Here is a 22,443-nt window from a genome sequence, read left to right as displayed (position 1 = left end):
CAGGAATCCACAACACGAAGGAATAAGCTGTTTGTGTTGCCTAATGCCTTCACAGCCACCATAACAGACAAAAGTGCTTACAGTTGTTTAAATGCCTGCATAGTGCAGACAAATCCAATGAGAGCAGAGAGTCCATTAAGGTGAGAAAGTGGAAAGGTTTAGTTAAGTTAAAAGTCTAAACAATCGATTGGAGTTTGGCTTATAAAAATCACTTGCAGTATTGACTACTGCATTTTTTTTTAAATGTGCCTTCTTTTCAGAAGAAAGCAATTTCAGATAGTGCTATGCAACATTACGTTTCAATATATTCACATTTGTCAAGCAGAGCCATTCTCCAATGCACTTCATATTTTTTTGTTATTCAGAAGAAAGAGATGATTATTTTTCAGCTTCTCTGCTTCCCAGGTAGACATACACTCACCCCCAAGTTCCTTCACTCAGGTTAATTTATTTATTTATTTAACAACAGACATGAATAAATAACATTATTATGTGATTTAGCCAAATATCTATGCCATCCTGTATCAGCCTGCTGAATGGCTGCAGGCACTTGAATAAAACACCAGGGATGAAATTTATGAGCAGTCATTATGTTTGATTCAGCGTTGCCATGGTTACTCCAATAAAAGCTTAATGGGTAACTATATTAAAATAGTATGTAGAAAATACATATGTACAAAATATAAACATATATATATAATAAATATAAACTATAAACATAAATGTAGAGAACAGTTTTGGTCTCTATAGCTAAATGCCCTGTTCATTAAAAAACTATACAGGGGGTTAATCACCCTTTTAAATTATATCAAAGCTTAAAGTTATGCATAATTAAGGGCCTGGCCGCTTTGAGTGACAGGTGGGTGCTGTCACAGGTGGCTGTTTGCAGTAACCAGGCTTCATTCAGCCCGCCACAGCTCCACAACTCACAAACTCCTTAGAGAAGGAAAAGCTGCAAAGATAGTAAAGTGCTTAATAAAACACGTATAGAGCTGCAACTTTGTATGATTTGCCTGTTAACCACATTAACTCCTAAAGTTAATCTTTACAACCCTGCCTGTGCTATCTCCTGTCCCCTCTGCCTTTGGCCACACCATACCATTTTGAATTTTGGTCTGATTGCAGCTTGAGGGTGGGAAATATTGTACCTCTATGATTATTATTAAATAAAAGCTCCACCCAACCTCACTCTGAGCAGGTCATATCTGTGAAAATAAGTGAAAATACCTGCAGGGCCTTTAAATGAAAAACATTTAACACAAACAAACAACAAATATGACTGTGTTCTTCTTCTTTTTTGCACAGTTTGTAACTCTGCACAGATCAGAATTGAAGCTGTCAAGTAGTCACTGTGCCTCAAACACTGACTGACGTGAAGTTGCTGCAATGCGCCTACTCTTACATTCAGTCTGACTCGCTGTATGAAAATGTATCCCAGATTGTGTAGACAGAGAAATGTGCGATAGTAATCTGAAAAGCAATCACCACTTCACTGATACAAGAAAAAACAGCAACACTGGTCTTATTTTAGATCCTCATCTCAGTTTTTTTAGTCTGTCTGAAGAACACACATTACTATTCCCGGATCGCCCCCTCTAACCCTTTGTACTGTATGATACACTAATTGGGGGAGTGAGGCCGCTCATTAAAAGTGACAGGTATGATCTCACTAACCGGAAGCCTTGAGGCCACTATGGCCTATCAGAGGGGCTAAATGCTCAACTGAAGAGCAGCTTTTATTGCTGTGATCCCACGCTGTAGCATTGTGGCGAGCAGATGGATGACCGAGCCGTCCTCAGTTTCCCCCGCTCTCTATCCTTTGATAAGTCATAACTGTTGCCATGGACACAGAGGATGAAAACACCTCTATGATTAATTATGAAGAATATGTTCTATCTTTAACACTCGCTCAACTACAAGGGTTGGGGCGAAATGTGCAATATTTACAGTAAGAACATTCTTGATGCAGTATGTAGTCTTTTGTGTTGAGTTTAAAGGCTTGTTGTGATTTTATGATGATGCAGTCTACTGCACTTGGATTCTGCAAGCTTAGATGTATTCTTAAAAGGATAAAAAAGAGATAAGGGGAGGCTGCTGAAAGAGGCAGTATAAGCCACCTTCTCATTACAGTCGGCTTCACCAGCAGGCTCTGTATGCTGTATGATATTTAGGACTGTGAGAAAAGAGTTTCTCTGTATTTGCTGTCATGTACGGTACATGAGAGTCCACCTCTGCAACAGTAAATTATTAAATGCTGGAACTTAACTCGCCTACATACAGTCCCCTGACACAACCTCTCATTTTTCTCCTTCTTTCAATCACATTTTCTTTCTTTTTTTTTTGTCTAATGTGAGTTTGGTTTTGTTTACGTAACAGTTTTATCATTGTGAAACCCTTGAACCTCTCGTTTTGGTGATACTCATCTTCTGAAAAAAAAAAAAAAAAAAAAAACAGGTTTCAGCACATTCAATGGCTCTGAGTCAAATTATTTAAAACCACATCTTAAAATATGTATTTTGAAAATAAAAAACATCTGTGTGTTTATTCTTTCTGCTGTTCTTTTTACATGTGCACTAATACTGAGAATATACAGGGGAAAGACACTGTGTCCATCCTTTGTTTCATGGATTTCTGTATGTTACATAGCAATCGATATTGATATAGATCTAGATTACACAGCAATTTAAAGTAATACATTCAAATACAAAACCTCTGCAGTTAATACTCACTTTGGAAAACCTTTGAAGTTCAATTTACACATTTTATTGAGATTTAGGTAATTTTTGAGAGTAGTTTTGTTTTTTTCCATTGGGTTGCATCACCAGGCTCATATTTGGTCCCAAACATGAGTGGTGGAAAGTAACTTAGTACATTTACTCAAGTACTATACTGTACTGGATTGTGCTTTGCTTGGGTATATGCATGACTTTATACTTACACTCCATTACATTTCAGGAGAAAATATTGTACTTTTAATTCCACTACATTAATTTGACAGCTAAACAGTAATGCAAATGAGCTCAATCTCAACCCAAACATTACTTTAAAATGGTACTTAAAGGGTTAATGGATCAGTAATATACTTTAATAATTTAGAGGACCACTGTGTAGGTTACAGTGGAATCTAGTGGTGAAGTTGCAGATGGCAACTAACTGAACACAGCTCACATCTGTATTTGACAACCTGGGAATGAGAATGGGCTATGTAGTGTGTAAGAGAAACTATGGTGACAGCTAACTCCCGAAAAATGTGAAAGGCTCTGTCTGCAGCAGAAACATGGCAGTTCAACATGGCTGACTCCATTAATTAGTGATTATACACTAATGAAAACATTCTTATAAATATTATATTCCATTTCTGCCAATAAATCCTCCTAAATGTCACACACTGGACCTTTAAATACATGTTGCTTGTCATACTTTTGTACTTTTACTTGTATCTTTCTGAATGCAGTATTGACACTTTTACTTGAGAAAAGGATCTGAATCCTTTCACCACTGCAACACATAGATTATGTGTGTGCACAATGTGTGTCTGACAATCTAGATGAAACAGCATCTAGAAGCTGATAAGCTGGTTGTGCTGAGAAACTCGATCCTGTCCAATTCACTGACATCGCTGCATGCCCACTCCATCCTCCCCACCACCCTCCAACTCAGTCTCAATTTACTTTTTCCAATTGGACTGTCTATCCCTGTTTTCATCTCCATCCCTGCTCTGTTTCTCTGAGGTCATTTTATCTGCATGCTCCAATGTTTCTGCATTCATCTCGGTCTATTTTACTATGCGTGTTAAATAAAATGTCATGGGTGTAGACATATTGACAGTAATTCAGTCAGAATCTTTCATTCACCCAGCATGTATATTTATTAACGGTTGTAGCAGCTACAAGCTCTGGTTGTTGGTACTGTTTTGTACGTTATTAATCATCACTGCATTAATATACTATGCCAGACCAACAATTAGTGGTTGCTGAGCATGTCTGGACATGCTTTTACACAGCAGAGGGACTGTTAACCCATTGCTGGACATCTCATTTTGGTTTTAAACTCTTCCTCCTCTTGTAATTGAGTGGCAATGCCAACAGGTACGAGACTCTTTAGCCAGTTAATTAAATGAAAGCTCATTTTGTTTCAAGCTGGACTCTAATAAAACTGCAATTAGCTCCCCAGTTTCTGCTGTGGAAGACCAGATGGTGCAGAGATAATGAACAACGCATTTGTCAAGTAAGCTGCTCCTTGAAAGTAGATGCTGTTGTTCTGGGAGATAGAGCTACTCAAGTAAAAACTTTTCTGCTGAGATAGACTTTTTTTCTTTTTTCTTTTCAACAACAGAAGCTCTATCTTCTGTTTCTCTGGTGCCTATTTAGCCAAACGTGTGTCATAAATGGTAAAACAAAAGCCCAAGCTGGGACTAAATTCATTATATTTGTTAATTAAAGCTATGTACTTGTGGATGATAAGAAAATGTGTGGACGAGGATGATAACATTTATTGTTAGCAGCTGCCCCGGCACAATGCGTCTTACAGCCATACCTCCAAACTGTTCACTACTGCAGTGCTCTGTTATCTGGCTATACAGTACCCCCAAAAGGCTTACAGCTATACATTTCTCACCTGCTTCTCACCACAATCTATGGAATCTTGATCTCATGAAGTTGGACAATTGGACCACAAGAAAATCTATTTGGCTTCATCCCAGTTGCTTTCTGAGCAGAATGTTGACATGGGACGTGACCAGGGATGTTAAATTGAGTAGTCGACCTGTCAGTTGGTACAGACTGCAAAATGTCAACAACTACTGGACAGACTGCCATGGCATTTTGTTATTGACATTAATGGTGTCTACAGGATGAATCCTAATAACTTTGGTAATGCCCTCCCTTTTCCTCTAGCCACACCATCAAGAGAAAATTTAGTCCAAGACTGGTTTATGACTAAATATCTATAAACCAGTTTAAGTATTAGTTTTTATTTTATCATAGTAAACATGCCTGTTGAATGTATCACTGTCATTGTGAACACGTTAGCAAGTCTGATGTTAGTATTTAGCTCAAATCATTGTGCCTTAAAATGCCTTAATTACAGCCTTACAGAGCTCCGACTCTTACTCACTGGGCTATGCTTCAGATGTACAAACCCCTGAATCACTGACTTGACAATAGATCTATTGAATTAATCAACATTTGAATGTGTTATCCTAGTTTTCTGTTTTGTGCACATTTAGTTCTTAGAGTACCAGATAATATTTCATAGTTAAAAAACCTTTCTGTGGATTAATTTACTTTGTTTTTTGTGCCAGCGTTTGGTGCCGTGTCACTCTTGAGAGGGACTCCTTAAAGCAGAGGAGTTACAATCTGATGCACATGAGTGCACACACAAACAGCAAGAGGAAGTAGACGCTTATATATTTTTCTTCTCCTAAGGGTTCACACAAGTAAAAATAGAGCATCCCTTTTATATATATATATATATATATAGGGATGATTTTTTAGTGTTGTAGATTTAAAATGACAAAATAAAAATTAAATACAGCACACTAAATCCACAACACTAATACCTAAACAACACTAAAAAACATAAAAAAAAACCCCCATCTATACAGTAAATATGCCAACTGTGGATTCTACTGTGCTCATTTTGGCTGCTCAGATTTTTTCAGTTCTCAGTTTCCCTCCAACTCTAAGTGGGCAAAGAAAATATTCTGCTCAAATCATCATTTATTCAGTATACTCAGAGATGGGAAAGCACCTCCCTGGAGCAGCCCTGAATCTTAAAAAGTAGAGAAGTTCTTAAACTATTTTTAGCGACTGCAATATGCCAGCTTGAGTCCAGTCCGGAGGCAAATGCTACTCCTCTTCTCCTTATTGGTGGTCAAGTGGTCAGTAAATCATTAGCTGAAATATGACCTCCAGGGGTAGATCGGATCACCTTAATGCATGAAGTTATGTTTGAAGAGTCTTATATTCTCCGGTGGCTCACTGGATATGAATTCTGTACTACTGGGTATGATGTATATTAGTTTAAAAACCTCACCCTGATAGTGCTATGTTCTCATATAACAGATACGCCTTACTCGAGCCCACTAACTTCCCCAACCTGATTACTGAGGGAAGTTTTGTGGAAGTGACCTCACTGTGGTCTCTTCCTACTCTCTTTGGTCAGCTGTAGCACGCTCTTGAGTTCAGAGTCCTGATTGGACTGATGAGGCTCTCAGTACTGAGACAGAGACCATCAACACTGACACAACAACTACTAAAACAGCAAACTGTCCCCTAAAAATTGTGTTTATATTAGTGCTGTCAGTTAAACGCGTTATTAATGGCGATAACGCAAACCCATTTTAACGGTGTCAATTTTTTTTAACGTGAGATTAAAGTTTTTTGGCCTAGCACACTTTCTAGTTTTTTTCACATGCTGTTGCAACAACTAGTAATGTTAGAAAAACTACAACACCACACCGGATCTAGCTAGACTGGAAACAAAACAACAGGCACGCCGTACACACTTGTTTAATAGTAGTAGACGTTACGTTTGAGTGGATGGTGAGCGCGAGACGCTGAAATGGATGCCAATAATATTCTGAATAGAACGTTTATTTTTAAAAAGTTGCCAAATGGTTCCATTGACAAGACCAAAGTCATCTATGTGTTTTGTTGTTGTGAACTGAGCTATCATCGCAGCACGTCCAGTCTGAAATATCACTTGATGGCCAAAAACACAGCTGATGCGAATTTTCCGCCCCCTCGTCAAAGCCAGGCAACAATGGATGATTTTTCAATAATAACAACATTTGCACAAAGCAAGCCAATCCACTTTTCCATGTTGATAAGAGCATTAAAATGAGAAAAAATAATGGGACAAAAAGAAATCAAGGGACATTTCGAATAGATAAAATGTGCGCTTAATTGCGATTAATTGTGAGTTATCTATGACATTAATGCGATTAATCGCGATTAAATATTTTAATCATTTGACAGCACTAGTTTATATACTATTCATTTCTTTGGCAAATTAAGTTGGGAATCATAATTACTGTATGGATTATGTTAATTGTAATATTTGTTGCAGAGAAAATTTTAGGTTTTGGTACTGCAAGTCATATAGGTTGCTGCAGGTAAACTTAAAATTTACCAGTCAAAAATATTTGTTATATATATATTGCTAATAACATATAACGCAGATGAATTATTTTAGTAAAGACACAGACAGACATTGTGTAGAAAGAGAATCTCTCATGGTTATTTTATATCACCACCCTGCTTAAGAAAGCACAGATATTACTGTATTTCATAAGGAAACATAAGGAAGCAAAATTCCAGTGCCAATTGCCAGAGGAGCTATAGAAAGCATCATGACTGGAAACATCACAAACAGCATGGGATGTGCACAGACGGTGACATAAGGACTTTGCAGCAGGTTTTTGGTGGCTTAACACCGGAAAGGTGTTGCAACATCTCTAATAACATGCAACACGGATACTTCTTAAGGCAAAAACATAGACAAACATTGTGTAGAAAGCACAAATAGTAGCAAGCTGCTTTTACTTGATAATCTGTGAGGGTCTCACATAAAAAAACACAGTATTTAAACCTGGTCCTATGCTGTGCATCCAAATTATTTATCCAATGACCCCAATTTATTTTCCAGCCAAACCCCAAATTTACCAGAATTTGGCACTTAGCGGCTATTAATTTTGGACCCTGTATAGAGGACAGGACTAACATGCCTCAGCCAAGGGTTTCATTGGTGGTTCAGTTAAGGCAACAATATAGAAGCCTGGTTCTAAATTATGTAACTTGATAACTCGTAAAATGTCCCTTTCCGTGGCATTGAGTTGCAAAATAGTCATATAAAACTATAATTTGTAGGAGAAAAGGTTGAAAACAGTACTAAAAAAGTAATGAAACAGTCATATGATTCAGACTTTTGTGTTGTATAATCGCAAGACTCTCATTAAAAAGTCAGACTGTACACTGTAGGGATGTAGCAGCTGGAAGCTAGCGGAGAAGGAATATTCTTGCATTCATTATGTTTGCATAATAATTCCCCTTGCCTTGTCTGCATAGTTAAACATTAGTCTTGACATCTTGTTTGTAAACTAAATAAACATATATTGCTACATTCCTTTTGCATTTCCTCCTGCTCAGACACTGACATGGACACTTACACCTTAGCTATATCTGCAGGCCCATACTGAGTAAACCCTGTGGCCACATACAGTACTTGCAGGCCTTTCTGTTCTTTGCTCCAGTTATGTCTAACTAGTGAGGGGGAAGCCCTGGTGTACCGCAGCTAAAAGCCAAGTCCCACCATGGAATGAATAATGAATACAGATTCCCCATCCAGTCTATCCGCATACTAGTTCAAAGGCGTCCTGCTAGTCCATGCATAAAGCAACAAGGCACACAACTCTATGCTAATGGGCCTCAACTGCAGGGGCTGGACTGAGCTTACTGAGCTGTGCAAATGTTCCAGAGCTGAGGATGAAGATGTCAGATGAGGAGGATGTGATGAGGAATTGCTTAAGTGTTTGTTGGGGGTGGCACGCATGGGCACCAGCAGCATGCTACACACACACACACACACACACACACACACACACACACACACACACACACACACACACACACACACAAATATACACCGACTCAGGAACTACTGGAAGCACAAGTTGTCCTAAAGGAAGCCTGGACATTTTATTGATGCTGAATGATGCTAACGACCTCCCCAGCACTACAGGACCAAGACGGGAGCATCGGGTGAGGCTGTCAAAAGAGATCACATATCAGTGCCACCCACTGAGCTCCATACCAGTTACTGCAGTCGGGCCTCAGGAATAATATAATGTACCACTATAAATAATTCTGACACATTTCTCCCTTTTGTCACACTTCACCCATGACGCTACAGAAACAACAATCTTTCTGCAGGCACTGTGTATATACTGTATGCATGTAAGTGGCTGTGTTTGTGCATGACTATGCAAGGGGCCAAATGCGTATAGTCATTTAGCCATTTTCCTGATTAGACTGAAAACAAAAAAGCTCTGGTTATCAGCAAAGGAAGCAGCACTCCGCTTGTGAACCCATCAAAGGGAAAATGTTTTTCTTTGCAAAAGCAAGCAGCTCAGAGGGGAAAAAACTGTAGTCAAACCTCCCCTGGGAAGGTACGGTATGTGTTTGAGGCTCTCTTTCTTTTGTTTTTCTTAGCTCATTCCCTCACTTCATCCTCTACCTCTGTTCTGTCTCTTATGCTTTCACTCTGTGTGGATTTCCCTCAGCAACATTTCTCTTTTGATCCCTTAACCCTCCTCTCTTTCTTATTTCCCCTCTCTACTCCCTTTATGTGACTCTTTGCATTTAAATCCATCATAACGCTGGTTTCTCAGTGTGACAGGAGCCTGCAGGAATCCTATTGGGAACATTTCCCAGAAGCCTCAGCCATGGTGAAAAGAAACTGACTAGCCAGCACCAGAGGGGCTCCAGTGAAAACTTCAAGGCTCTGGAAGCCTTCCTCAGGTCTGTGCTGTTGCTCAGAATAATGTTTTAGTAATTTCCTGGACATCAAGTCAAATTGTAAAGAGTTCATGTCCATTAAACTTTCTTTTTCAAGTTAAAAGAACTTCCATTTCTGGCAGGCGAGCTATTTAGGGGACCAGATCTTCCTCACATCAGCAGCAGAGTGTGGAGTGTCTCGTTTAATTACAACAGAGCAAGTGTTCAATGTCAGGCATGGGTGGAGACCACTGCCTCTCCAGACCCTGATAGGCCATCAGTGAACAGTAGAGGGTCGTTAGGAGACACTTGGCAAGACATTGGCCATTTGCGAGCTAAAATGAGCAAGATTTTGGGTTAGAACATTAATTAGGTGACAATGACATGTTCCTTGGCCGGCTGAGTGGTTGGCACTGTCGTCACACAGCATGAAGTGCCTGGGTTTGTGTGGACTGTGTGTGCAGTCCAGTATCCCCTTACATTTATATCGGATGATTCTGCATTTTTCTATATATGTGCAATACCAATGTTAAGTACTAAGTCAGGGTGCTCTGCGTGTAGCGAGCCAAAAAGTAGGAATATATGTTGAGGTGAATTTTAAACTGCTCTTAGATGTAAATGAGAGGGCATATATGTTTGGCTGACTGGCTGTACAAGGTAGGGATGCACCAATTGTGAAATTGTGTGAAATACAGATAATGTTGACAAAGATATGCATCTCTGCCTTGTTGCAGCTCGTTTTATTTTTATTGTCCAAGATGTGAGACGCAGATCGGAACAGCTGCTTACCGTCTGACCATTGCTAATTTGTGCCAGTGTTGGAAAACAGAGGTGATTATTTCTCCAATATCCAAGTTGAAAATAACAAACGCAACCTTTATCCAGCGCAAAATTGATGTGACACAACATATAAACATATATACAAGGTGAATTTTGGCCAATACTGATGTTCGGATGATAAAACAGTGCATCCCTAGTACAAGGTGTACCCTGCCTCTAGCACAATGCTTGCTGGGATATGGTCAAAATGGATGGAACTGATCCTCTGCAGAGATTCAGAAAGAGTAAGATCTCTTTAAATCGAAACAGCAGCTGGACAAAATACAGATACAGTGTTAAAGTACTTATGAAAATCATTCAACAACATGATTGTAATAATAATATAATTAATTAGGAGTAGTATAATTAATTATAGTACTCCTATACTGTATCTCTAATTCTTAAAAAACATACGCACAGAAAGTAAAGCATTTTACATTTTCTGAGAATCAAACTATATTACTACATCGTATTCAATCACACAATGGGAGGTAAAGTGTATCATATGTTCTATATTAAAGTATGTTTACTATTCAGTAGAGATGCCACCTGCACAGCAGTTACATTAACAGATTGTATAGGTGTAAAAGGGAAATTTCCTGTACTAATGTATGCCTAATATAACATACTGTTAGGTTTGAAATTAATGTTGTCACTTTAATCTAAGAACAGACATAAATTAAAAGTAAAAACCTGTTAATTATTGATTTACCACCAGGCTCATTAACCAAACCTGCAACTTTGTTATCTGCAGTAGATACTGGAAGTCTTGTGGTAGATTGTGGTTTCTATTAAGTTAAGAGATAATTGCTGATCGGTCATTAAAAAGGTGCGTTAGTGTATGACAGAGGAAATGAAGACACTGACCTCATTAAAGTGTGCCACCTCCTCACAGTTCTCTGCAACCCGGCTGTAGAAAGACAGACCTGGAAGGAGGAATTTAGAGGTGAAAATCAGATAAACTGTTCAATTATGACATGGCAATTATTGTAATTTCTGGTTGAGTGGGCAGACACACAGCAATTTATATAATTTCTACATGATATCATTTTTACATTAGAGCTTATAAAATACACAAGTGGCTTGTTTTTTGTTGTTGTTGTTGTTGTCGTGATCCCAACCCCTTTTTGTGTCACATTTCACACGTCTATGAGTTGTTAAAGAGACATTCCCCCCGCTAACCACTAAGATTTTTACATTTAAAAACTGTTTGACGGCCAAAGAGGTAAACTTACCCAATATTTCACAAAGTCCTAGACATGAATACAAATTTGTGTAGCAGAACCTTGACCTTTTTCATCTCATAACTTTATATCGTGAAAGCTTTAATATGGCTCAAGGTTGGGAAGTGGAAAGAACTATATTCCTGTATATAAAGTAATTAAATCTAGCTCCACCTCAAGCAGCTACATTAAAATGCTACTGACACATCAGTAATAGCTAACTATAATGCAGTATTTCCCAGACTTAGAGTTGGGACCCAAAATGGGTTTGCAGATCTGCAGAACTGGGGTAAAATGCACAGTAATGCTATGATATGTGAATTAATTTTCCTAATTGAAATAGAAGAAGAAAGAATACTCTTTAGGGAAATAAAGAATGAAATAGCAGGATTTTAATTGCAGGATTATCACTTACAATAAAGTAAATTATCTGAATACTTATTCCGCTACTGTCTGTCAGATTGGATATATGAATGTATCATCACATTTAGATATGCTGATCAACATTAAAATGTTCCCATTACTGTCTAATTTACAAATTTACATGTGTCACATTAAAGAGCACTGAAAAGACAAATTCATGCCTAAGTACCTGAAAAGCACACAAATGAGACAGGTTGTGTGGAGCCACAGGAGACAGAAAAGAAATGCAGACAATTAAATGGCTACTATGACTCACTATGCAACAGAATAAAAACAGAAAAGCAAACAGAGACAGAGAAGACTTCAGCAGAATTGAAATACCATAAAGGAAGTGAGATCAAGGAAAACAAAATGTACATAATTTCCACATGGCATCCTTAAATGATCATGAAAACAATAATCTTTTGGTGCATTGTGTATTCATTCACTGTGCAGTGACCTGACTCACTCATGCGTGCCACTGCTTGTGTTCACCTGGTTGTTTTGTGATCCTCATGAATGGTGCCGGACTGGTGTGTGCATTCTGCTTTGTTGCGGTAGTTTGCTTTGTGTATCTGAGGCTTTGTGTGGGTGCTGATGTTTGTTTGGGTGCGTGTGGACAGCTGATGTGTACTGACACACATTCATATATATATGTATACACATGTGCACGGACCTAGAAAGTTAATTACAGCCCCTGTCAGTTTGGCTGTAATAATAAGTTTGAATAGAAATAAATAGATCCTGCCTGGCTCTGATATATTATTATCATTATTTGTGTTGAAAGTTTCTTTTTGCACATTCACAGAGCAAATAACCTCTTGGATTTAGAAAAAGAAAAAGACACACAAACATGCAAAAGGAAAAGTGAAAATATATTGTGCTTTACACAACCTGATTGGTATAATTTCACAGAGAAAATTAGCCCATTGTGACTCTAGTTCATGATCTCTTTCACAAGTGTTCTCATCTCTCTTTCCCATCACTCCCCACTCTCTACAGCCACATCCTTTGAAATCATTTTTAGAAAATAAACACCACTTAAATGTCAGAGGGAGAGATACAATATTCCTCCTACATTATTCAAAACAGCGACGATGAACACACTGTCACACCAGTCTTTTCATCTAACTGAGACGTGGGTTTAGAAAAGTAGATCATGTGAAACTTATGTAAGGTGCTCCACACAAAACTAAAACAACATTCTGCTAATCAGGTTGCCTTGTGGCCTCGGGTGAAAACAGTGAGAAATAAAGCGATTAAGAGCAGAGAGAGGAGCGGCATTGAAAGAATCGACCTGTGGCGGAGAAAAGAAAAGGAATAAAGAGCTTGGTTTCAAGCAGACGGACTGAGATAAAAAAAGAGGTGAAAGGATGGAGAACACTAGGAAAGATTCATGCTAACACAGATGAAGTGGTGGGCAGATGTGGTTTTTAAGCTTTTTGTCAGTTGTACCTGTACCTAAAATGAAGAAAAGAACATAAAATTGAGTGTAGAATAGGAAAGTGGAAATCATTTTGTGCATCTTTCTTAATGTTCTGTGTGTAATCAGTCTCCCTGTATGCCCTTGAGAATCTCATCTTTGTTCATCCATACTGTGATTTAATTTAGGCTTATTTCCTGACCAATTTACGAGCCAAACAAGAGATGGTGTACATCCTAAATAGGTACCACAATTGACACTAAACACAAAGAAAATATCTGCTCTACGTAAAGTAGATTGCACAAAGCTCAGTTTCAGTCAAGAGAATATTAAAGATTTAGAATTCAAACAAACTGTCCAAGCAGCAGCGACGATGTCAAGGGGTTTGATAAGTGTTAGATGACAGAGAGAAGAAGAGAGTTAGGTTAAAAGAGGCAAGCCTTAGTGGAATATCTTAAAAGCAGAAATCATGTTTAAATTTCTAATTTAATTCCACAGTGTGCGTGTGATCCTGCAGGCTACTGTGCCGAGGCCCAACAAAAGCTGGAGTGCCGTTTTTGATAAAGCTATAGACCAAAGATAAGTCTACGGTCTATTCATCAAAGACTTGTCACAAAATCAATTAAGTTCTGATGCCTCGCCTTTGAAGAAGACTTTATTCATTGTCCATGGTACCAGATAATAATGACTCGTTATATACCACATTAGGTTTCTTTTCCCGTCAGACATAACGTGTGTAGTCTGACATGCATGCATAACACCTTCCCACAAGTCTCTCTAGGGCTCATATATGGTTTGATGTGCTCAGAGGGGGGCTGGGGTTTCCTGGCAGACCATTTCCTATCCAGACAGGAAGTTGTTTGAGCTGAAAGCACTCAGGAAGCCCCACTGACAGTCTGCCGGATAAATATGACTCAAAAACCCAGGGCATTTAAAGAGACTTGGGACGCATGATTGACGCATGTACTGTGAGTAGAAGTTTAAGTGGGTGGAAAAACACATTCTTATGTCTTCTGTAAATGGCTGATTTTGGATGAAACTCAGGGAAGGATAAAGAAGAAAGAGAGAGATGGAGTGAGAGGAAAGGGATAAACTGTTTATTTTCAGGATGTGAAGAGGGTAATAAAGTTTCACATTTAAAATAATTTCACCATCTGTAGGCAAATTAACTGCTGATGAAGACATCAGCTTCCATTAACCCCTTTAACTGGAAAATGATATATTTTTCTAGTATTCGTAAAATACGGAGCACTTACAACTGAAGACAGTATTGTTTTAAATGAAATTAATCATATGGTGGGCGCTGTGGTGATTCAGTGTACAATGAGTTTGATCCCAGCTCATATCTGTTGTTGCACGGCTCTCTCTCGCCCACCTTTCCTGCAATTCTCTGCTCTTAGTTATCTAATGACCCATACATATCCAAATGTATAACACACCTTTTACAGGTGACCTCTCAGATGAAGAGATTTCTTTTTTTACTTTTAATTCAACATCATGACTTCTAACACAGGGTTACGCTTTACAATCTCTTGCTAAATAAAGAAAATCTCCCAGAAGTATCATAGATATCTTAGTCAGGCTAATATGAAATATAGAGCCATATTTTAAAAACATATAATTTGGTCAAATAAAGAACAACGCCTTAAGATAAAAATAAAACAAACCAACTGAATGATTTTAAGGAAGAATATTTATAAAGCCCCATAAGAACTTGTGGCAAAGCTGACGAGGGGGACATAAACCTCAGAATACAGGATGTAAATGTGGGTGTATGATACACCTAAATTACATCTTTGAGACAATGCTTTTATATATGAATCTTGTCTATATGTCACATGTCAGATTAAACAGTTTCATGTAAATTTTAAGCGGCTAAAACCAATATTTCTTCTATAATAATCACGTGAAATAAATATGATGAGTTGTTGGGTTGCCTGTAGTGAGAGAGAATCATTATCCCTCAGCTTTACAGGGCTTTTAAAGCGAGTGTCAGCTCATTGTAAAACAACTTTACAGCTTTGATCTACTGCTCTCATAGCACCGTTTTATGCTTCAATTAGCATAACTAGTTCGATTCCTTACTATCCCAGAAGGCCGTTGTCGTAAAGGTGTTTCCACAGTCCTAAAGACTCTTCTAAACATCTGGATGAAATAATTATTGCGTCTGCACTAATTTGTTTTAACCCCAAGTCGCAAATTTGTTTCACAATCAAAACAAAGATGGAGGCTCGTCGGCTAACTGGTTAAAATCATTTTTTCATCCAGTTGGTAAAAAGAGTCTTAGAATATTCTGAAAATGCCATCTGTTGCTTCTGCCTCCTCCAGACATCGCCAGTTAATTTACTTTTCGATGGTTTGCTACCTGTGCGAGCCTAAGCCGATAAGTGTTTGCTACTAAAAATAATAACGTTAGCTTCATGAAAGGCACAGACAGCGGCTAGCTCAGCACCAACGACAAAGTTAGCAACCAGCAAGCTCACTGGAAAACACAGCACTTAGCAAATTAGTCCCTCCTTAGGAGCTGGTGGAGACCAAAACAGAGCTAAAAGCCAGTGATGTGACTTACATTCACTGTCCAGACTGGAAACAAAACAATTAATATTATCGAAATCGCAATATGTATGCAATGTGCAAATCGCAGAAGCTGCAGTTTTTTGCTAAAGGCAAAATGTGTGACTTAACAGCATTATAATGAAGTACTGTAGTGCTGCAGAGGTCCCCTAGCCTAAATATCTTGTTCTTCAGGTGTAAGAAAACATGTTTGTTTGGTACAGAGCCTTAAAAAATTTCACATGATCAGGATTTTAATAGTGTTTTCAGTAAAAATTAAATTTATGACGCAAAAATTATCATTCCCACACTAATTGTAAATCTATCGCACTACTCCAAATTAAAGATATTCAGTGCTGTGTTCCCAACTTGTTTCCACCACCCTAAGAGGCCAAAATCATCACTTACAGCATATTCTCTGACCAGATTAGGATTTTCAGCCACTGCTGCAACAATTTTATCTTACTTTATATCGAGAGCTGGTGCCAAACAACGTTGCCACCTAAGTATATATCGGCCACAGATTGTGTTAGCTGTGATTTCAGTGTACAGAAGTCTCTGACCCATCAGATTCTGTGGCACTACAGGACGAAAAAGACCAAAGTACTAACATAGAATATATTACCTTTGCTCTATAAGGTTTGTACTATCAAAGCAATTTGTGATTCTTTCTCTAACTTTCTGAATATATAGGGTGTCACAGGTTTTTTTATCAGCATTTTCTAATTAGAAAAAAGTACAAACCTTAACGATGATAATAAAGCTGAAATTCCTATTCAGGTCAGAATCTGATGCAACACAGAATGTGGTGTAGGACCAGTTTAACTTGGCAGGTATGTATCTAATGGGTATTTACACACCTTTTATGATGTGTTGAAAACCTTTTTTGCATGCGCCATTAGTCTGCAACTGGAAAGAAGATTGAATATGTGCTTCTGCTTTTTTTTCATTTCATATCATATACAGAATCTGACATAAGAGAAAACCAGTGAAAGTCCCTTGTGTCTTAAACTGGGTAGGTTTCAAAACTGCACTGACTAAATCAGATATTGTAGGGCAGAAATTGGGGTAAAAAACAGCACACATACACACACACACACACACACACACACACACACACACACACACACACGCACACACACGCACACACAAACACACACCCTTCAGAACAGAACTGCAGCTACTGTGCTGACAGTTGAACCATGGGGAGGAAGGGTAGAAGATCTCATCGTTGACATGGATGACACAGTTCATGTAATATCGAGCCCCTTGTGAATTCACTGCGGTGCAGGGCACACCACTGAAGCCCATCCTCTCTCCAGTGTGCACACAGTCACAGAACAATGCAGAGAGAAAGAATGGGTGGTGGTCTTGCAACATCCTACACGATCCTGATGCTGACAGCAGGAATCAGTCTGGGACTAAACACCTGTCATCTGTCAGAGAGTGGACTGATCGCTGTCCAAGGTGCTGAAACACACACTCCTCTCTCTCTTCCTCTGTCTCTCTCTTTCCCTCTCTCTCTCACACACACACACACACACATTCACACACAGAAAGAAACCTACGATGCCGATGAATGAATCCACTGAACTCCCTCCAAATGTCCCTCCAATGAACAGCAGGAGAGACAGACCAGGTCATGTGTTAGGACAATGGCCCTGTAAGAGCAATTAAATGCCAGAAAACTAGAGGGTTGGCAATTACCCCAAAGGTACAATAAACCCCCACCTTTAACACCATCTTCAGTAATCAATGCTCTCAGCTCAGTCATTTGTAACCTACTGGCATCTCGCTCCTTTATTGCTCTAGGAGTAAAATTACCAGTGGACACATTCAGTAAAAACAGTGATGAGAAATCACTGTAATGTCACTATATGTTCCCAGAGCTGTACAAAGAGTGACACCTTGCTCTTTCTTTATGTGGCAATATTTAATAGTTCTAATTCTAATAAATCCTAAGAGAAGTCCATGTCCTGACAGCAGCAAAAGACTGGATATAATAGCTGTGATATAACATCATGAATTTTCATTAGCAGGAATATAAGCACCCTATTTCTAATACAGTTTGCCTGTGTAGTACTTTAAAAGGCGTGAGACAACATATATATTATAGTTAACATGAATATTAAGGAGTATATGAAATGGTTAAATGCAAAATGATTGCGGTTGGATTTTCGTGTATAATTCTATTAAATCGTATACTGACTGTGTTTAAGGTTTCTATTTCTGTCTTAATTTGAAGGATATTCGTCAGATTTCCTTCCTTGGATAAAAAGGCGCAGTGAAACATCAGAGCGCAGCGCGTCTCAGGTGACCACTGATCCAGGAGGGGGATTCCCCAACTTTTTACGCAGCCAGGACCGCTGATTACCTCCCATCGTGTCGTCTAACATAAATCAAACCAGGGCACACTACGCAGGGTGATTCGGTTTCAACACATACAGGCTATAACACAGAAACGCTGCAGTTAAAGACGTCCTACCTCTGAATGTAACTTTGGCGATCCTGTCACCTTTTCCCCGAAGGTGAGCGACCGTCTTCAGGTGAACCATTAAAGCCATCATTAGTCCACACTCGTCAGGGGAGTAATTTTACTCCACACAGATAAAAACCTGAACTGATTTGGTGCAATCTGTGTTTTAATGATCTTTAGGCGAGCCTCTCCTTGCGTCCGGATACAAAAACGTTTTCCATACGGGCAGCATGTAGAATAGTTTTTTTTTTTTTGGTTTTTTTCTCGAACAGAAACAAAAGAAAATTAATTATAGGCTCCTGTTAACATTTTCTCTTGCTCCGTGCTCCGTGGCTGCTGGGTCTGTCGCGCATCTCCGGGCTGGCACTTGGTTTTACTCTGCCCGTCGTGCAGGAAGGGCGGGGGGTGGGCTTCAGCTTCAGCTTCAGCCTGGGGATGGTGGATGCTCTAGTTGTAGATCAGATCAATTCAGTCCTGGGATTTGCTCCACCCTTTCTTCAGTGAGTAAAAATCTTGGTCATGAGCCTATGCTGTTTTAACAGATCTTCACTGCAGACTTAAACGAGAATCTAGAGAGAATATTCAGCTATTAGCTATCAGTTGTTTCATAAAGAACCGTTTCAAAAAGTCAGTGTGTAATCTTCATCTTCCTTTAGAATATGGATTTCAATTGCATGGTAAAATGTATGTAATAGGTTACTAAATACAAAGTTTAAATATAATGTCCTTTTAGTGTTGATGTGTCTCTTTGCTATAAATACTTCTCTTCGTCTACCTTCTCAAACTTACTGTATTGTAGGATTAAATCTTATTCTTTAGGACAGATGCTGAGCAATATACAGTTTCCAGGCATCTAATTTTCCCCTTTATTATTAGTGAAGGATGACTAAGGTCAGGGGTCAAATGAGCTTTGTTTCTCCCTGTCTGGTCCTGGGCTGTGGTCCGCCTTTCTGCTCCGGTAACAAACAACAGAAACCACATTTTACCTGCAGGCTGGGACGCTGTAATCCATATATCTGTTACAAGAAAAGACCAGCAGGTAGGCAGCTGTGCCAAGAGTTTTCAGAACAGAGTCCAGGTACCTGTCGGGGTCCTGAGAGGGTTTTCAGGGGGAGGAGAATCAGGGATAATTCACTGGTTCACCAGATGTTGCTACAAGGTCAAAAAGGTAAGATACCAAACTCATGCAACATTTTTTGAGGAGTTGTAGCTAAAGAAAAAATCTGCAAATCTGCACATGATACTGAACACTAAAAAACTAAACTGTACTTGGCATTTCGTCAGCAATGCCACTATCTCCAGGAGTTACACTGACGGCAGCACAGATCCCTCTGACAGCACTGTGATTTCTGGGCCTCAACATCCCAGCAGGCACAGGGACACCCTCAGGCTATTGGCACAGCTTATTGGTCCTGCCAAGACATGGAACAGATAGGACAGAAAATGGCCTCAAACAAAAATACATATACTGTGTGACAATGTGGTTTAGTCTGACACTTTGACATGTACATTCAGCAGCTGTGTCACCGTAGTTTAGCCCAGAAGTTCACAAACTTTTTCATGTCAATTTATTTAATTTAATTTATTTATTTTCAAGATTATAAAGTCTTCATAGTCAATCAATGATCAAACTGGAATCATTATAAATTACAGTTGATGAAAACCACCAACACTATTTCTTTCCTTGTTGTCCCAACTTAAAAAAAATCCTCCTTTTCCTTGGGACCTTACAACCCACTCAAGGACCCCTGTTGGTCCCTGGACCCCAGTTTGAAAACCACTGGTTTAACCTAAATGGGTTCAAATGTAACAGTATAACCTTTGTGGGTGGTTTATTGCACGATGTTGTCTTAGATCACCTAGTTTTAGCTATAAACTGGCAACAGAGTGTGTATTGACAGGTTTTTCCTCAATGCTTGGTGTTTCTGTTTACTGAACCACCCCAGACCGTTAATTTAATGTTTTTTCTTTCCCTCAACTCTCCCAGAAAATTAGAGAAAGATTAAAGACAATGGTCGAATGAAAGAGCTGGTTTTAGTAATTCATCATCTCTGTATGAAATACCCTAAAGGAGTTGCACCAACAGACTTAAAAGGCCGGATTTATATTTCAGAAAAAAATATAAATTGTGTCTTTAAACATGGTTAGATGTTGACCACTCCTCTGCCTAACAGGCGAATGTAACCCAAATAAAATAATCCACAAACGACAAAACAGATAAAGTAAAACGGCTGATAAAACTGGAACACAACACACATTCACATAAACTCAGTCGGACAGTCAGTCTAACTTGATACAGTATATTAGCAGAGAAGGCCTAGTTCAACACAGGCATCTTGTCATCTCTCTGCAGGGGAATTATAGCAGGACCTGACATAAATAACCTCAGGCATTTGTATAACAAGACAGGACACCTTGTACTCACTATACTGAGCTGGCTGAGGCGTCACCGGAGGAGCAATCCAACCATATCTCACCCTCTCTATCTGTGTGTGTGTGTGTGTGTGTGTGTGTGTGTGTGTGTGTGTGTGTGTGAATGAGTGACAGTGTCTGTGCACATTCTGCAGATTTGCAGAGAGCGAGTGAAAGCGACAACTATCTGCTTCGATAAGATTTTTTTTGGTTATAAAAAATGTATTGTGTTTTGTGCTGACTCATGCACTATTTCAAGCTGCTGCAGTAGTGTTTGTGTGTTGTAGAGAGAGAGAGAGAGAGAGAGAGAGAGAGAGAGAGAGAGAGAGAGAGAGAGGAGCTACTAGAGACTCGTGAGCACAAGAAATGAGTTTATGAAGTTCAGGTTTTAAGGGCAGAGGCTATTAAAAAGACAAACTGCAGTTACTTTATTGGCCCTTGGGGACCATGAAGATGGCCACTGACACATGTATTGATTTTGCAGCAACCACCCCCCCGTCTTTTCAGTAATAAATATCAAATTGCTTTTTTACAGAGCAGTTACCGTGTGGTGAAATCCTAGTTACTATATTTAACCCAGAATTTCCCATATGCTCCTCCTCGGACTCCGACACATTGCAGTCATTCATGAATTCATTCATGAAGAAGTGATGATTGAACTCTTTTTTCCAGTGCAGATAATGGCCCAGGCCAACAGAGGGAGATGTTGGTCTGGAGTAAAAACCACCTACACACAAGTGAATAAAGCTGTCTTTTGTCACTTGATGTTGCTTGATGAGCTATACAGATAAACGGATAATTAATTATGAAAAGCCAATTGCATAGCATTTTTATCTCATTCAGATCTGGGGCAAAGTTCAATAATTTCCGAATGAATGAGAATATTAGTGATAAATTAACCTCTGAGCTATGGAGACAATAAATGTATTCAGTAATTGTCCATCTGTAATTGCTGCTGGTCTTGTGGGACGTTTGCTCTCTCATGTGTAAAAAGTGCTGCAAAGGTACACAGTGAGGCAGAAAATCTTCTGGCTCTAGTTCAATTGTTACCACTGGAAACGTAACTATAATAAGGAGGAAATAACAATGTTTCTAACTTTGAAATTTTACAGTATTATAATAGATATCCCGTCACAAATGTTTATCATTAGCAGGAGCTCATATTCATTATCTGCACAATGTGTGCACTCTGCAATTGTTCTGAGCCTCAATGGAGCACTAACAAACAAATAATAGACAAATTGACTATATAAGGCATATATTAGTCATCTAAACTAAAACATTTAACTACACACTGAGAGAACGTTAGGTTGAACTATTGCAGTTACCTTTGTTGCACACAGGTATACGACACTATATATAAAAACGTGGCTTGTTACTCCATCTAGTGGTTAAAACATTTCTTTGGAAAATTGTTGCAATCGTGCACCCTGCCTCCAGAAAATAGATCATTTGTTAGAGCCTTGGCCCAAAGCCCTGTTCTCTCACCTGGTGAAGTGATGGTGTCATGGAAATGTTTAATCAACCTAAAGTGGATCTGCAAGAAGAAGAAGTGGAACACGGCAGAACAGGTAGAACTGAACTGTTTACATAAAGGTTTTCAGAAAAGCAGCTATACCCACAAAAAATAACATTCTT

At 38.9% G+C, this 22,443-nt stretch overlaps 1 protein-coding gene across 12 annotated transcripts in view; it reads right to left on the bottom strand.

The window, feature by feature from the left end:
* The window catches only part of otofa (otoferlin a), a 75,981-nt gene extending 57,168 nt beyond the window's left edge, over nucleotides 1-18,813 (bottom strand). For 11 of the 12 annotated variants that reach the window (XM_051408447.1, XM_051408448.1, XM_051408456.1 and 8 more), the window contains exons 1-2: nucleotides 18,403-18,812; nucleotides 11,184-11,242 (exon numbers count right to left, since the gene is read on the bottom strand). In XM_051408447.1, coding sequence (XP_051264407.1) covers nucleotides 11,184-11,242; nucleotides 18,403-18,484 — 141 coding nt within the window. In that variant the 5' untranslated portion in view covers nucleotides 18,485-18,812. Of the gene's footprint in view, nucleotides 1-11,183; nucleotides 11,243-18,402 lie in introns of all 12 variants that reach the window. The other variant, XM_051408457.1, reaches the window with a different exon arrangement.
* Nucleotides 18,814-22,443: the final 3,630 nt, after the last annotated feature.

Source organism: Dicentrarchus labrax, unplaced genomic scaffold, assembly GCF_905237075.1.
Source record: "Dicentrarchus labrax unplaced genomic scaffold, dlabrax2021, whole genome shotgun sequence".
Taxonomy (NCBI): Eukaryota; Metazoa; Chordata; class Actinopteri; family Moronidae; genus Dicentrarchus; species Dicentrarchus labrax.
This window is presented reverse-complemented; position numbering and strand designations above follow the sequence as displayed.